The sequence below is a fragment of the Aulostomus chinensis genome, chromosome 10, assembly GCF_037954235.1.
Source record: "Aulostomus chinensis isolate RoL2024-O1b breed Wild chromosome 10, RoL_Achi_v1.0, whole genome shotgun sequence".
NCBI classification, from domain to species: Eukaryota; Metazoa; Chordata; class Actinopteri; order Syngnathiformes; family Aulostomidae; genus Aulostomus; species Aulostomus chinensis.
The window spans coordinates 7,273,707-7,290,867 of NC_141329.1; the positions used below are offsets into that span (position 1 = coordinate 7,273,707).

Genomic DNA, 17,161 nt, shown 5'->3' on the forward strand with positions numbered 1-17,161 from the left:
CTGAAACTGAGAAACGAAAGTTTGCCACATAATATCACAGCAACCATCAAAACAAACAACTCACAATAAGTAATTAGAACATGTTCAGCTTCTGGTGGACTCACAATATTCCATACTGTCATCCTGTTTGAGGACCTGCAGCTGCTATTTGCTTTACGCACTGACTGAAGGTTTTGAGGGTATGCTTGTTTTGCATGACTGCCAGTGATTCACCAGGATCCGTAAACAAATGACATAATCAAAATTTACAGTAAACAGCTACAGCTCACGTCCATCTCCTTATAATTGAAAAATAATATTACAGTGGAAAGAATTGAAGAGAATACACAACGAGCTTAAGTGATGCTTACTTCATCTTAGCTCCCAGGTAAGAGGTAACTCAGGTCGATGACTCGGAACACTACACAATGGTTTTATAATCTTGCAAGTTCCAACTGGTCTTGTTGCAAATCTGTTAATTGAACTGGCATTTAAAATCTTAAACAGCGAAGAATCACAACTTATGGGCATCACTAAAAACTGCTCATCTGACACACACAAACATACCATTGAGGTGAAAAAGTTCCTGATACTTCACCAAAAAGAGTATTTTGGCTTTCAATGACTCACAAATAGGTTTCTAGAGCTCACAAGGACATTTCCCTCTCAAACGTCACATCCTTGTGAATCCAGCATACATAGACAGCCAAATTAATTTAGCTTGAAGCTAACTGTGACTTCAAGCACAGTTTCTCCAGTGCATCGTCCGGTTTAATCCACACTTCCATCATGAGGCTTTATGCTAAAAAATCCACAAACACTAATTTGAGCAAAGCACAAACAAAAAATAGCCGGTTCACCTCGGTGCTACTGTGAATTGGTGCCAAAACGGAAGGCTTGGTTTGTTTCAGCACATATCAAAGTGTGTGTGGCTTACTGAGCCTACAGCTGGATGAAAAAAGATGTGGATTAAACTAGACTATGTGCTTGAGAGTTTCTAAACAGACATTTTAGGGACATTTTTTACTGCTTTGTTGTTGCTTTAGCAATCATCAGTCAAAACTTGTCATGTTTAAGCAAAACATATGTGGCTCTTTGTGCTTTCAGGAGTAAAAAAAGTGGTGATACAGGAGGGGGAAAAGTGTTAGTGAGCTAAAGACATTTATTCATGGGTATTTGAAAGGCTCACTTTTTAGGAGAACTTTTATTTTAAGTTAGATTGTTCAATATAAAGTAATGTTATGGCTTTGGAGTGCAACACTTCTTGTCATTGCATTTAACGTGTGATTATGCAAATCACAATTTGCCATCTCAAAGAGCTGATATGGCCACGCACCACCTCATCACGCCTGGCTCTGCCCCTGGCTTCCTCTATGTCGGGTGCTTAACAGCCTAACAACAGGCCATTGCAGTGCATGACTTGGGAAGTGGCAGCTGTGATTTGATATGAGTAGCTAGCCTAGCCATGTACCCTACATGTCAGTACCTCTATATATTATGTATTTTAAATATGGCACATGTAGCTTAGCATTCTAGAGTACAGCTCGGACAGATAATCAGGGCAGGTAATTCGACATATTTCACTCGTGGCCTATACCAGTTCTTGACACACACCTAGTTTACACCTTTGTATCAGTTTCATTCCAGTTAGTTGTGTCTCTCCTTGTGTGTTTTATTTATCTCTTCTAAGTCAGTTTTAGAGTAGGTTTTGTTCATGGATTTAATCATCCGTAGTTAGATTGGCTTGTGTTTTGTTATAATTGGTTCTTTGAGTTGTGTGACAGCTTTTGCCTTGAGTTCTGTTATTTTATGTTAACTCATCATTTTACTCATTTAACACTTTCTCATTCATTTCATTTTCTCTACAACCGTTCCATTCCATTGGTTGTTTTTATTACATCCCTAACCCCGACCGTGCTTGGGTTGGGACACTAATAAAACAAATGGTGCTATTTGAAAGGGTTGGCAAATTTAGGAATAGATATAAGCCTACTATCAGTTGTACCTCTTTTAGCAGCCTTCTGGCCAGCTCCTGGGAAGAGTCCCCCAGCGCCGCCACCATATCCTCCGTAACCACCTATGTGAAACAAAGGGTAAGAGATTAGGAGAAAGCCCTGAAATGTAGAGAATATCCTTAGGGTATTTCAAAAAGAAAAAAAGAAAAAAAAAAGCGTGCATAACCAAACACAATTACTGTACTGTCAAATTTATGAAACAATCTAATTGCAGTTTCAGGTCTAAACTGTAAGTACTCACCTCCTTGGCCTGCAGCTCCAAGACCACCACCTCCAAGACCACCACCACCAGCCCCTAGATTGCCATAACCTAGCAAGGGAAGGAGATGTTTGGTCAAGTGAGCAAAGTAAAATAATCAAATTTTAGAGGGGGACAGAGGGAATGAGTTACAAGTGATTTGTATCCATTTGTAACTCTCAGTAATTTTTCTTCAAAACCTTTTTTTTTCCAGGACATGCAAATACTACAGTTGAGAATGAACACAAAATATGACACAATATCATGTGTTCTCTTTGAAAACACTCACGTTTACAGTACGCTCCAAAAGAGCTGAGTGGTATTCTAAACACTGGAGGGAGCAGTCACTTGTGTCTAAAACCGATGTTCTAAATTAATCTGTGGGCGGCAAAAGCTTTTGGCTTCGCTTGATGCTTGAATAAAGTTATATCCCAGCTTGGATTTCTGTTTGCTGACAAGAACAAAATATGTGAGAAGATTGGGAAATGGAAAAGTGTGGAAGGAGGGGAATGACACGGAGTAAACTGTTCACCACCTGCTCGCAGATTAAGAGATTGAGAGATATATAGATCTCTAAAGGGGAAGTGCACTGCTACGGGTCTGGATAGAACTTTGAAAATATGAAAATAATCTGTTTAGTCAATAAATTTTAGAAATCAATCTTTGGGCGACTTGGACTCTACAGCCGTTTGATGGTTTAGCTATCATCTAATTAAAACAACGACAAAAGCAATCTCTTTTGTTAGAAATTCATGAAATTGATGCAATAAAAATTAGTACACCTTTGATTTGGCAGAAATTTTAAAATGTGACCCCTCAGTGAACTTCCACAGTTACATCGATTTCCTCTCTGTTCATGACTATGGATGGTGCATGCTAATTAGCAGAAAGGTCATCAGAGGGCCCTCTGAACTTGGTTAGTGTTAATGTCCGTTATTCTTTGGGTTTATAGTTCACGGATAAAGCCGGATCTATACCTCTGCATCATAGTTCCCATGCTTCGGCTATGACAAAGGCTCCTCAGAGACTTGATGCACGAGTATAAATCAGGGTTAAAATTCATAAAATAGATGGTAATAGTATTGCTGTCTTTTGTTACATATGTGACTTTCCTGCAGAGCAGGTTACTTTTATAGTGTAGTATAAATTCTTCTTAACATTCACTTGGTAGGCAAATAATTATAGTTGAACATGGCTGGTAAGTGTGTGTGTGTGTGTGTGTGTGTGTGTGTGTGTGTGTGTGTGTGTGTGTGTGTGTGTCCGGTGTCCTGTGGTTTGATTTAAAGGGTATAATATGTTCAGCTGGTGAGGCTGTGGAACAATAGTTTTCGTTTTTTGGATCGTGTGCCTCCCTTTGGTAATTTCTTCAACTAAGTACGCCCTTGAGAAATAAAGTTGCTGTCTGTCTTGATTATATTTATCAATAACAAGCTGGCACATAGAGTTTCTCCTGTGTTGCTGCTGACAGGCTGACAACTGAACGATAACTCACACTGAAGAGCACAAGACGTTGTGCCAGTGCCTGTTTTAAAGGGGCACGGCCAGTTTCTGTGACTGTCAAGGTCAACTTTTTCATCACCCTTCTTTCTTTTATAGTCCTTAATCGATTATGAGTCAAGACTCAACAATCATGGACATGTAATCAAAAAGTGAGTAAAAGAATAATAACAATATTCAAGTTGGAAAAATTTCCACTGCTTGTGGATCGCAGTGAAAGTGATGTCCTGGGGCTTCATTTGAAGAATTTCGGATAAGCTATGTCTGTATTTACAAAGCTGTTGAACAAGTTCCCCAATCAGAGACAAACATATCAGAGGAGTGACTGTTTTTGTAACAAGCAGGGATTCAAATGCTGCCAACAGGCTAAGGAACTAGTTTTCTTAAGCCAAAAACTGGGGTCAGACTTCAACATAGGAACCAAGCCAAATAAGGGAGAGACACCCAGACAGACACACGGACAGACACACAGACGGGGCGAGTCCTTTGATTCTGCCCAGCAAAGTACAGGGTGCAGGTAATGATACTGACTCTGAGGAATGTGTTAGGACTGGAGAGAGGCAAAGAGAAAGATGGAAGTTTCATGACCTAGTCAAAACAAATGTGGGCACTGGCCCTGCTGAGCATTTGGCGAACACAATGAGCATGCAATCCGAGCCCAGACACTAAGCTAAGCGTCCTTGTGATAATCCATCTCCTATAAAGCTTTCATCTCCTCAATTCTTCAACCATCCCCAGACACACCTCGAAGCAATAAAAACAGTTATCAATTCATATATATAAATCAAACTGATAAATGACTTTCCTCTCCCCGGGGTCTCTGACGAAGTGGATCTGTCTCATTTGTCTTCTTTTTGCATGCTCGTAGCGTGAAATGTTCTGTCAATTCTAACTGTAGCATTCCGGTCTTCCCTCAAGACCAGAGAATGCTTTGTTGGACAGTCTGATGGATGTGTGTTTGTTCATGTGAGTGCTAGAAACCCGTATAGACGTATATGGAGAGATTGGATGTTAATGAAATGAAAACATGAAGAGAGAGTGAAAGCAGGCATTAGCATGTATGCCTATGTTTAACCAGCACAATATTCATATATCTTAGGAAAAGTTCATTTAATTTTGGGAAATGTCCTCAAGCAAAATGGTGGACATGGAAGTTTTAAGGCAGTTGTGACAACTCTTTCATTTTCTAGTCAGGAAAGTTCATGGTTTGTGTTCAAAAAGGAATAAATAATGAAAATGTCCCGATGTCTCGCTAAAAACACAGCTGCAAAAATCCTGATGTCACTGTTCTGGCGAAGTGTTCTACATATGAATTATACTTCATTTCTTTTCTTAAGTATAAGAGTGACTGAGAACAGCCAGCCTGCTTCCACACTGAACTCTGATTTGAGGTCAGGAGACAAAATGCAGACATGTAAGAAATTAGGCCTTTATATGATATGCAGGTTTAGACATGAAAGAAACATTAGGAAACCTAATTTGTGTTGGTTCTGACATCAGCTGACGGTGGGAAAACAAAATGCTCTGAAGTAAAAGATACTACCCTGGAGTAGGGGTGGGTGATATGGCCACAATCGTCCCTCACCGATCATGTAATATTATATGACAAGAACAACTCTTTTTGTGCTCTGTACTTACATGTTCCCTTTTCTCCTATAAGTTTGTCCAAATCCTTCTGTTCTAGTATGGCAAATGCCTTTGAGGAATCACAGGGGTGTTGTGATAACGCAGCACATAGCCTGTCACATTTCACACTACAGATATGATCATTTCGTCCAGCCCTACCCTAGAGGTCGGGTATCATTTACATTTATTGGTTTGGCATTTATATACGTTTTAAATATTTGGTGGATGGAGTTCTGAGTTTTTAATCCAAAATCGTGCTACACCTCTGTTTCAGCCCGAACAAGCATGCTTTTGTTGGACTGTTATTACTACAGCACATCAACTCACACAAATAGACCTGTCTTAGCTCACACATCTACACCAGTGTTGTTTGTTGTCATGAATCACACACATGGAAAGTCAGTACCATGGCCCTGATATCCAATCATGGCTTTTCTTTGGTCCTGCTCCCAGTTTTATGTTGACTGCTGACAAGATGAAGGATTTTTGAACAGCGATGTATTGACTAATTTTCTGTGTGACCCTCAGGGCAAACAAAGAAGCCCAAGAGACCACTTGAACCCCTAAATCTCTCTGGACCTCAGACAGAGGAACCCAACAAAAGGTCAGTGATCTAAATCCAAGATGGAAGGAACGGAAACTCAATACGGCGCAGGAGAGAGAACTGAGGGCCAGAGAAATTAGAAGGTAAGTGATGGAGTACTGTGATGCATCACAGTTTCCAGTTTCTCCATTAAGAAGCAGAGTGACTGCTTCAATAGCCAGTTTCCATTCAGAAAAGACCACTGCATTCACAGCTGTGCCGTGACAAGTGCAACAGCAGGTTGTTGAGGTGTCATTTTGGATGTCGTAACAGTGAATAGTTGAGTATCACCCAGAGGTGGCAATTCATTTTTGGTGACTGTTGTAATCATGATGTCGGTGTAGGGAGACGTTAAGCTCATGCATGTCCAGACATCGCTGACAGAGACTTGTTTTCAGAGGAACGAAAATGTGATGAGGGGAAGACTGCCATATTCATTGCCTCCTGTCATGCCATGTCATGTCCGTTGGTATTTGAAATGAAGACTGACACTGGCCAGACAGTGTGGCTAGCTCTTTTAGTCACCAGTCATGTTCTCAAACTCCGGTCCAGTACAAGTGATGGATACGAGCCAGTGTGAACAGAAATATCTGGTTTCAATCTCACCATCGAAACCTCTTGCTCATTCTCCATTGGGGTTGGGAAAGGCAATCCTCTATTTGGGAACCAGAGGAATACAAAAGACATTAATCAAAACAGTGTCTTCAACCCTCACCCCCTTCCTCTTGTTCTCCTTGTTTCTTCATTCTTTTCGCTTTTCCCTTTGCTCTTTCCTCTCCAATTGGTGTTGTGCTGACCAGACATGAGGTGTTAATTGCAGCAGCCCGGAGGAAGCCAAACGTGAGGAGTGAATAATGGATTTGCTCACCCCCTTCCATCTTGTCCCTTGCCCTCCTCCCTCTCTCCTTTTTCTCTACTTTGTGAACCAGCTGGACCTTGTGAAGGGTTTAATTTAAAAGAGCAAAGAATTCCACAGCAGGGATCCACTGTAACTGACCGCAGATGCAGAGAGAGCACACTTGGAGCTCGTAAGTGTCCAGGAAATGTTGGGGACTTTTTCTTTATTCTACCTCAGAAACAACCACACAAGTAGTCCAGAGACAAATATGTCTTTACCATGAATCTGAAGGGAAAAAAAATAGCACGTGTCCTTGTTACCGCCATCTGTTGTAGAAACCAGCGTTAATGTGCCTGAAGTGATAGGAGTGTAAGAGAAGAATGACAAATTTTGATTTGAGTGTTAGGATAAAAAGCACCGGTGCAGCAAGCATGGAGACAAGCTATATAACATACAATGCTGCAGCTTCTGTAATTTGATGGAAAAATCTACTTGATAACTTCATCTTCAAAGTCTCTCTGGGAGCTCTCCAAGAATCAGTTTACTGTGACTGACGGGCAGATTCTGTGCTTCGGCTGTGGTCCCATATAAATGTTCACTTTGAAAACTAAGCCCATCATTATGTCCTTCACAGTCATGACACCAGATTTTTATCAGTATCAAATTATCACACGGCTCCACTTCCAAGTTGGTGGATAGATTGCATTCTTACTAGCTGACGCGCAGCAAGCTGGATGAAAGCAGAATGATGCGAGGTGCTGCAGTGATTCCAGATCGCGTGAGACAAGTGGATACACCGAGGCTCCCCTCGCAGTCCCTCCCTCTCCTGTGACCTCGGCTGCTCCTTGTCACCTCCACGTTCTCCATGCTGTCAGCTACGGTCACCAAGCTGTGAGAAGCTGAGCTATTCACATGTTGGACTAATTAAGTATTCGCGCTGTCACACCATTACACACAGTCTCTCCTTTACTGGCTGACTTTGGCGGCCAGCCTTTTATTGTTTTTGCTTTCCATTTGCACAGAGTCATGACACCCAATTTGCCAAATGACCTGAAGTTGTCAGAACCCCTACTGACAATCACAGAAAGGATTTAAAGTTGCCTCATTCTCTGCTCTTGGAACAGCATCCAGATAAAAATCTTTGTAATAAAACTGGACTTCCAAACTGCTAGAGTGGTTAGTCAGAGTTGTAGTGGGTGGTCAGTTTTTCTTTTATGGGGGACACTTACGTCATACTACACAAGAAAATTTGTTCTGCTTTGCTAAGTGGTTACCTTTGGCGAACTTTGGAGGGCCTAACTTGGGCGCTTGGGCATCAGAACATACACATAATCTCTGAGGCAGTGAGCACTTCTTTAAAATGGCTCTAAATGAACAGTAACTGTAAAAGCCGCCTTTCATATGTCAAGTGCTACTGTGCCAACACAGGCTGCCTTGCCCAGTGACATCTGTGGCTGTCTGACCTCAACACGCTGAGTCCTTGTTGGTCTGTTACTTCAGTAAAACTCTGCAAACACATGTTTTATTTCAAACACGTATGTGTAAAGACCACTGCTGTCTCTTAATTCCGTAATTGCTCCTGTTAGTTTGACTGTCTGTCCATCAGTCGGATTCTGAAGGCTGCCAGGTTGGTGTGCAGGGGTTGCACAAGAGCCAGGAAAGAAAACATTAGATTTTTGAGTCTTTTTTTTTTTAATACAACATTTTCAATCAATTCTAAGGAAACATTACATGTACCTCAGGCATATTATTTTGGAAATCTATCCCAACATATAAAATGGTTTTAATTTGCTTCTACACCTATAACCCTTTTAGTCAGAATCAAATTCAAAATGCTGTATTTGTTCCATTTTCTGTTTAGTGCAATTTCTAGTGGAATAAATAGCAAAATACATGTTGCGTGTACGAAGGAGCAGACCTGGAATGCGCACGCAGAATTCTTTGTAATTGGTCAAAAATTTAGCACTGGAACATGTCAACTCTTTGGCTCTCATGTCCAGAAAACTTTGGATTTCCAAGTCACTCCTCACCCTGTCATTGTACCTGCCGCTGTGTTTAGATCTTAACAAATATAGCACGCACGAAGAGCAAAGTTCTCTGCTTTTTGGTTTTCTTTCAGTTAATGGGCTGGGTTGTGCTCTCAATGCACTCAAACTAACTAAGGTTCATTTGGAAATGGACCAAGACAGAGCGGCAGTGGTAGTCCCTGATTACTGTCACAAGCACCCAAAACAACAGCATCATGGGTCAATTTAAATGGACTAAATACTGGGTTGTGAAAGTATCTTCAGTTCAGTTTTGCATTATGGAGGACTAGACTACTGGCCTTGGTGGATGTCAGGGTTGTCTGATAGCCCATCTTGTTCATACTGCTCTATTTAATTACACCAAGAATTACACCATACACAATGAGTTTCTGATGTTATTGTTTGTGCATGACTCATACAAAGCAGAGCACAATATGCCAAAAACTTTAAATAAGCCATCTTCTTCCTTCTCATTGTGTCTGTGATAGTTGAGCGATATTCTACTTTCTATCCACCTCCAAAGGAATGTCACATCTGCTCTGCCAACACTGAATATATCCAAGGAGTGTGTCTAACTCAGTGCTCATAGCATCAACCAGTTTAGCTTAGCACATAAGCTCACAGGATGTATCGTAAAAACATTCAGACATGGAAGAAACCGGCTGCAAGCATTCAATTAAAGTACAGAGAAACATGTGGAGAAGCTGTGCATTTCTGACTCGAGAAGATCAATTCTTCAAACTACGTATGGGGTGAAAAACCCAGTCAACAAACACAGCCTGTAGTCATGGTATGTAAAGTTGGCCAAGTCATTTCCTCGCCCAGATGGTCAACATGTGCATCTAACTACTATTCAGCTGAATACTTTTCTGACAACTCAGGGTTGAGAAAGGAGACCAATGTTCGACAGGTCGGCCCGACTCATAACATGCACGCAGAAACATTGACGTTAGATATATTGAGTCAGCCTCAAAAGCATTTTCCAAGTTCCTAAGTCATTATAAAGGCTATGAGCATAGCACAGCCATCTGTCACTGTAGCAAACATGGATGAAAACAAGTTAAGAAGATAAATTATGTCATTGATGGAGGAAAGGCTGTTGCAAAATTGAATCCAGAAGAATAACATGTTCAGGACTAAATCATCAGCAGACCCTCAAGGGCTTTAGACATTTACATGATCTTCACAAGTCAACTGAGGAGGGCACATGAGTGAAAGAAGTGTCACTACTGACATCAGGTTCTACAAAATCATAAAAGGCTAAAAGACTTGTAACATGAGTTTTCCCGTTTTCCCGAATGACCTGTGACTTCATGTTGACTTAGGACTGACCTGACACTCTCTCTGAAGTACTGACTTCTTAAGAATTATGCCATGAAAAAGTACTTGCACATCAGTTTAATTCTTCTGACTATAGTTCCATTTCACATCAGCCTGTCACTGCTGTAAGTGTGAGCTACAGCAGTGACACTCAGAATTTGTAGGTATTGCGCCACTATTTTTTTTCCTAAACAAGATTTTGGTTGTAAATTAACATAAAGCTCACTATGGGAGTTTAAGCCATCTTTTATACATATACTGTTTCTACAAATGTTTTATTCAGTCTGTGGTATAAAATGGTAAAACTGCATGAATGCTTATATAAAAGTTGCATTTTTGTTTGATCTTTGTCCTTTGCGGTTGTGTTCTGTTTGGTACCAATTCAAAAAAGTAAAATGACATTATTTATAAAGAAAACATTAGCACATGTTTCTTCCACTTGCTTGAGACTTGCCAGTTGTCTTATAGCAGGAGGAAAGACTTGTGACTTATTTGGGAAACGCAAAAAAACAATGTCCCATCTCTGAGGTCATTCAGAGCAGCACTGATTGGGAGAGGTGCAGAGATATCTAGGAAGATTATAACAATGACTCATGAAAAAGTGCAACGTGCTAATTTTTCAGTTGTTCACTGTGACTAAGAGTGTTCAGTGTACAAAAAAAAAAAAAAAAAACGCGACAAAACCATTCATTGAAATAGCGTTGGAACATTTACTAGAGTGCTTGGATGCTCGAGCTAAACTAGCACGAGTAGCAAAATGGATTCAGATAGCCAAACCGTAGCCATGTGGTGAGGTGTGACGTGGATCCGTTTTGACAGGGATGAAAATAAAAACAGGTTATTCTCATTGATCCAAAAGGAAAATGTGACGACACCTATTTGGCATGAAGTTTTTGCAACTTACAAAAGAGAGCATGACACAAAGTCTGAGCACCACTGATCGTCTGTAATTAGTAATTACAACACTTCTTCACAGAAAATCAGCCACAAATCCACAAAACAGGACTTCAGATCTAACAGTCTGCCTCTACCTCTGATTGCAACCAGCTCGTTCAACTGGTGATCTGTCTTCATGGACAAAAAATGTCTCCAACACTGTATAAACAGCACAGTCTGTTCTGCCAGATGGACGAGGATAGTGGTCCAGTGTGTCTGGAGTATGGACCACCGGAGAGGTTGTGAGACTATGCCAAGTGATGGCTTATCAAATCACACAAAGAACATGAAGAAATTACATTAAAATGGTGGTTACATTCTCACTAAACTCAACTGGCGAAAAAGCTACAGAGCTCTTATAGAATTGCATTTTTTTCCTATAATTTGTACATGAGGGAAAATACCACAGTTATAACTTAAGATGTGCAGCATGTGTGATTGATTAGACATCAATAAAACAAATAAAGCCCTTATCTTATCTTTGCTCTGCTATTATTGCAAGATAATTTAGTGAGATAATAGAAGACGCTAACAAGATCTGGTTACCTCATTCAAGAAAAATGGTTTCGGAAACAACATTTCCAACGTGAACAAACAAGCTGAGTTGGCCCTGTGTGTATATTGGGTGGGTTGAATTAAGTGTGGGGGTGTTACAGTTTACATTGAGGCTCCATACAGAACAGATAGTGGAGACTAGGAGAGAATATAGATGGTGATAAATTGAGGAAGTGTCGTCTCTGTCATAGCTCTTGAGTATGAGTAAGACAGATTCAAATTTATGGCCTGTGTCTGTTTGTGGATGGGAGGGGATACAGTCTGTCCCCAAGCCAATGTCAGAATATTTATTCATTATTCATGCATCTGTGTGTACGCACACATGTCCTCACACTTGTAATAAGATGCACATGAAGATCATAAACATATTTACTGTACATACCCTCACAGTCCAGCGCATTCACATGCAGATGCTTCCAATCTCTGACAGCTCAGAGGACATGTCTGAGCTCCGGTAATGAAAAGCATATGTGCTCCAGGAGACCAGACTTCTTCCAAGCTCATCTTCTTTTGGCTAAACACTTTCATCCTCACCTCAATCTATCAGTCTCCTTTCTTTCAGCAGGCTCTCTAAGCATACGTGTCGTGCAAACTGATGTACATATGACAGTGTGTAAGTGGTAGTTCATGAAGAATCCTTTTTCTATTCTACCTTTTCTATTTCCTTCTGTTCACTCATGCTATTGGGAAGCGGGCAACACAGTTAACTTGGTAAGAGCCAGAGCATTAGAAGATGAAACAACCATGGGCTGGGCTCATTAAAGTGATCATTTGTTAAATGGGTGATCCAAGGAAATCATAATCAGTTTTGTTAATTGCATATGAGCGATATTCCTCGCAACAGCTGTAGGGTTAGTACCAATGTCAAAATATACTCAAGTGTTGGCAGCATGCTGTGAAACATATTTTCAGTGAGCAGAGAAAACTGGTTGCTCTACAGACTGTTGAGGCCTGCCCTCACAGAAGGATCCAAAATCTCTAAAATGTCAAAAACAACTCTCTGAGTCATGTGGCTGCTTCGAAAAGTACAATCCATCATCTTAATGGATACAGCAGTCCATGCATCTTTTAAAGTATGATTTTATCTTTCGCCTAATTACGTACTATTTTCATTACTATGCATTGCTGTGTTTATTTATTAGCAATAAAAAGCAACTGAAGAAAAGAGTATTGGAGAAAAGCTTTCCACTTCAATGATGTACAACCTCCTCATGCATGAAGTAAGGACTTTTTTAGACTCACACTTGCCACAACTCTGCAGTAAATTATGCTAAAAATTTTAAGTTGAATTATGTTTTTCTTCATCCTGGTGGGCCAACTGCAACCAATCAATCAATCAATCAATCAATCGATGCATAAATTGTGTGACAATATACTTCCTTGACATAAGTAAAAAGAATTCAAATTCTTGTTTTTCCAACATTTTCAGAATCTTCGCTGCTTTTGCTGGTATGGCTCATTATAAGGCTCGTTGTTAGTTCATAAGTTAATTCATAAGTCACGTCTTATTTTTGAAATGTATCAACTCCAGGTTCAGTCTACTTGTCGGTTGTTCCAACATGCGCCAGTAAAAGCCGACTCACTTCATGTATGCAATTGCAAAACGTATATTTTTAAGTCTATTACATTTTTTCCCTTTTAGTAACACAATATTAATTATGATATACTTTCTCGGCCCTGCAACTAAAACAATTTATGATGCTCTGCCCAGTATGTATAGCAGCAATTAGATAATACCATTAACCAAACTGCGGAAAAAAACTGAGTTTATTCCTAGTGATTTGAACGGGTGGGAAAGATATATTTTCCTCATCAGTGTTGACTGTAACTTCCCTCTGCTACGCTATGGTATCAATCTCTGTACTGTTTGTACAATTCTGCTTGACTTCTGGATCGATGTACTGTTTTATTACATCGCTAGTGTTTTCAGACAGAGAAAGGTGTCCCTGTCCGTCTATCATCTTCAATTTGTATTGCCCTCAGAGATTGGCACGCTGTGCTTAGTTACATGATGTCGACGTCCCACCCATCCCTCCCCAACATAAAACAGACAATCATAATGATACAAAACTACCCCAACAGCAAAAAAAACCAGTAACCACTATGTTTCCTGTTAACTGAGATCACACTGCCTGAAAGTGTCTTTCAAAGCCAGGTTTTGGCAATGGCAACATCAGGATTGAATCCACCTTTGCTTGAGGAAACACAGGAAAGAAGACAGAGTCCAACAGCTGTTCATAAAGAGAAAGATCTTTCCAGGTTTCAGTGTATTGTCAAAGCTGGATGCTGACAGACTTCACAATTAGTGTAACATTTACAAGGTCTTGCATGAGCGACACTGCAATTCCATGCGATTCACTGTAGTCACGCTACTCACTTCGCCAGCTGTTTTTCTCTATTACTGGCCAGGCAAGGTGCTTACTGTGTCTGTGAAATGCAATGCCACTGCTGGGCTTCCACATAAGAATGATTGGCAGCTCCCTCTGAGGGTGTTTATCTGCATTTGCATCTGTGTGTCTTTAGTAAAAGAATCAGTTAAATGCATTAAAGGTTAGTAGAAATGGTCTAATGATGTTTCATAGAGTGTAATTTATTCTGGCATGTTTTCTGCAGAAGGAGCCAAACACTGACTAACTGTATTCAACCTGCCATTATGTGAGGCACCTGCTGGTACATGTGAATAATAATGGAAACTTCATACTGGTATGTAGAAAGTTCTCATATACAAATTTGTATTGACTCATACAGTATTCCTCTGATATGAAGTCACTACAGTTTGGAAACCAACATTCAGACTTGACTGAACATAATTAGACCCATGAAGCCAAACATATCAAAGCCATTTTGAACATTTAAGTCCCCTCTTTCATTCCACACATGCGTTTCGTGCTCAAGGACACTTGGACACAGCCTCTGGAGGAGCCTAGGATCGAAGTGGGACCTGCCCTGTCTCTTGAGGCCCAGTCACCCTTATAGCTACACTGTGAGAGAGAAGCAGAGCTGGAATGCTTGGTCAATACTTCTGAAGTAAAACTCTGCTAATCCCAGCCAAAATTCATAAAACGGCTGGCCTGAAAATCTTGGTAGTGGGCAGGGGTGTGGAACTCCGCAGGGGCTATTATGTAACCCGCTCCAGGTTTTATCAGGACTGCATGACGTTTGCTTGGTTTCTTATCTTTCTGAACACATAGAGGTAAGGCTGAGATTGTATCAGCAGATCTTACGGAAATTTAACGATAGCTAAACATTGCTAAAGCACCAATGCAGTGCAGACAGAAGTACAGCAAAGGAAAATATTTATTGTGGAGTATGGCAAAGAGGGGCCACGGTGAATTTCAACAAGTAGGTTTCCAGATATTGTAAGGGTCTAACATTACAATAACACTAATCAGTACTCTGGCACCATTTTTTGGCAGGCGCTGATGTTCATTTATATCCTGCCAGTCATCACTCTTTAATACAGCAGAGATGTAGGTGGGTAATCTCTGTTAGGTCCCACCCAATCGGGACGCCCCAACCAGCTGCCAAGCCAGTGTAAACCAATACTGGTGATAACACAGGGTGATAAGAGAAACCTGGTGACAACCAGTCAAAGGGGTGTTTGCCCAGAATCTGCGCAGGTCGTCCTATACTGCTAATGTGTGAACTTAATGCAGTCCATACATTAACACGCTTTATCCACCCAACATTCTTTTCCCTTCCATTGCGGCCACTTCAACATCTATGACTGTACACAGTGAAAGAAAACAGGGCTGTGACTAAATCCTAAAAATATTTCATAAATGTGATGAAAAACAATAAGCCTTGTTCATTCTTGTCACATGTTACACCACTTTCCAGAACACAGCATATGAATGATCCAACTCACCTGGTTTAGGGGGTTTTCCACCTTGTCCTGTGAGGTGAGACAAAGGTTAAAATATGTAAGATGCTTTCGCCCTGATGATCTTGATTTACTGTAAAGTCATAGAGAATTAGCAGCATTGTTCAAGCGTGGGAGATGTAAGTGCATGTGTTGTAGTTTTCAGACATAGTGAAAAAGACAGTTAAAATTTGTATATTTGTTTTTTTTATTCTAGCAGCATGACTGTTTTTGATTAGATATATTGAGATGTTGGGAAACATGATGGGAAAGTTCATAAGTGCAGCTTCCCACTGATACACACAGCTAAAAGTATCAGCTCTAAGGGGTTTTTTTTGGTTATAATTTACCTGCTCCCAGGCCTCCAAAGCCAAAGCCACCAGGCCCACCACCTCCTGGCCCCAAGCCACCTGCGCCCCCACCAAGCCCTCCACCTCCATAACCTCCTCCTGTCAGGGCCACAAAGAAAAAGGTGAGATCAATACTGACCTCACATTTTCAAAACTCATAACATCTTCCATTAAACTGGCCTGACAATAGTGCCTGGCTCTGAATACATCATTGACTGCCACAGCAATATCCCCTGGATTGAATTATTCTTTGCCAACAGTGACGTGTAGAGGAAGTCTCACCGTGTGTTTCCTCCAGATTTGACTGAATCAAAGTCGAGCGTTGACAGGGAACTTGACTAAAGATTAGCAATCTGTTTTATTCTTCTTTTTAAACAAATAGCACTTTTAAACATTCCAACTTCAGCTTGTGTGTGAAACTTAAGCATAAAGCTATCATTATTTAATAGACTTGTAACATCTGTTCAATTTCATGGGATTGATACTTCAAACTAAAAAAAAAACAAGTCAAACTTGTCCAGCAAATGGCAGCTGATGCTATGCTAAGGCAGTGCCCAGAATTAATGAACTGATGCCAAAGTGGAATGCTCAAGCAGAGCTGAGAGTATCTGATATGAATGTGTGAAATTACAAACACCCGATAGAGTATCTGTGGCTGTGCAATAAGAACAATGTAGGCCACAGCCATTTGGAGGGCACGGTGAAGAAGAACTTTGACTGATGAAGGAATCCGTCAGAAACAAGAACCAGGCTGGAGACTCAGAGGTGGCTTCCACTGGACACTTTACTGGACCCCTCGTAAACACATATACTTGTAATGTCGGGCAAGATCCGGTAATAACGGATCAATAACATCCTGCACTGATATGACCTTCACCTAGTTTACACACAGCGAAGCATGGACAATGCTAGCGCAGCGATTGTCAGCTACTATCAGTGAGTGTTCTGACTACATATTTACGATTATGAAAGAATGATGAAAGGCACCACAGGTTCACTACCAGACCCAGGTCAAGGCCCTGGGGTCAGACCAGCTTTTAACCTTCCAGATGAATTATGAGGCTGAGGTACAAGAAAGTGCAAACAGAGTTTACCGGATCAAATTCCTTATCACTGTTAGCATGTTCAAAAGAAGGGAAATAGGTATAGAAAGTAAAAGAGCATATTTCAAATACAAATTTTGGGATTAAAGTTGATTAGATTACTTTCATACTTGAATCAAACACTGACTTCATCCTGAAAATAGTTTAGCTAAAGCCCCAAACCTAAAGACTCCCATTGTTCGATATGGAAGACAACCTGGCTTAACATGAACCTTTAACACTGATTTCTTTA

The 17,161-nt window shown here is 40.6% G+C and overlaps 1 protein-coding gene across 1 annotated transcript in view; it reads right to left on the bottom strand.

Moving 5' to 3' along the window:
* The window catches only part of elna (elastin a), a 23,563-nt gene extending 6,882 nt beyond the window's left edge, over positions 1 to 16,681 (bottom strand). The window contains exons 1-5 of the mRNA XM_086215722.1: positions 16,615 to 16,681; positions 15,827 to 15,925; positions 15,483 to 15,509; positions 2,236 to 2,304; positions 1,985 to 2,056 (exon numbers count right to left, since the gene is read on the bottom strand). Coding sequence (XP_086071848.1) covers positions 1,985 to 2,056; positions 2,236 to 2,304; positions 15,483 to 15,509; positions 15,827 to 15,925; positions 16,615 to 16,681 — 334 coding nt within the window. The remainder of the gene's footprint in view (positions 1 to 1,984; positions 2,057 to 2,235; positions 2,305 to 15,482; positions 15,510 to 15,826; positions 15,926 to 16,614) is intronic.
* Between the last annotated feature and the right edge of the window lie 480 nt (positions 16,682 to 17,161).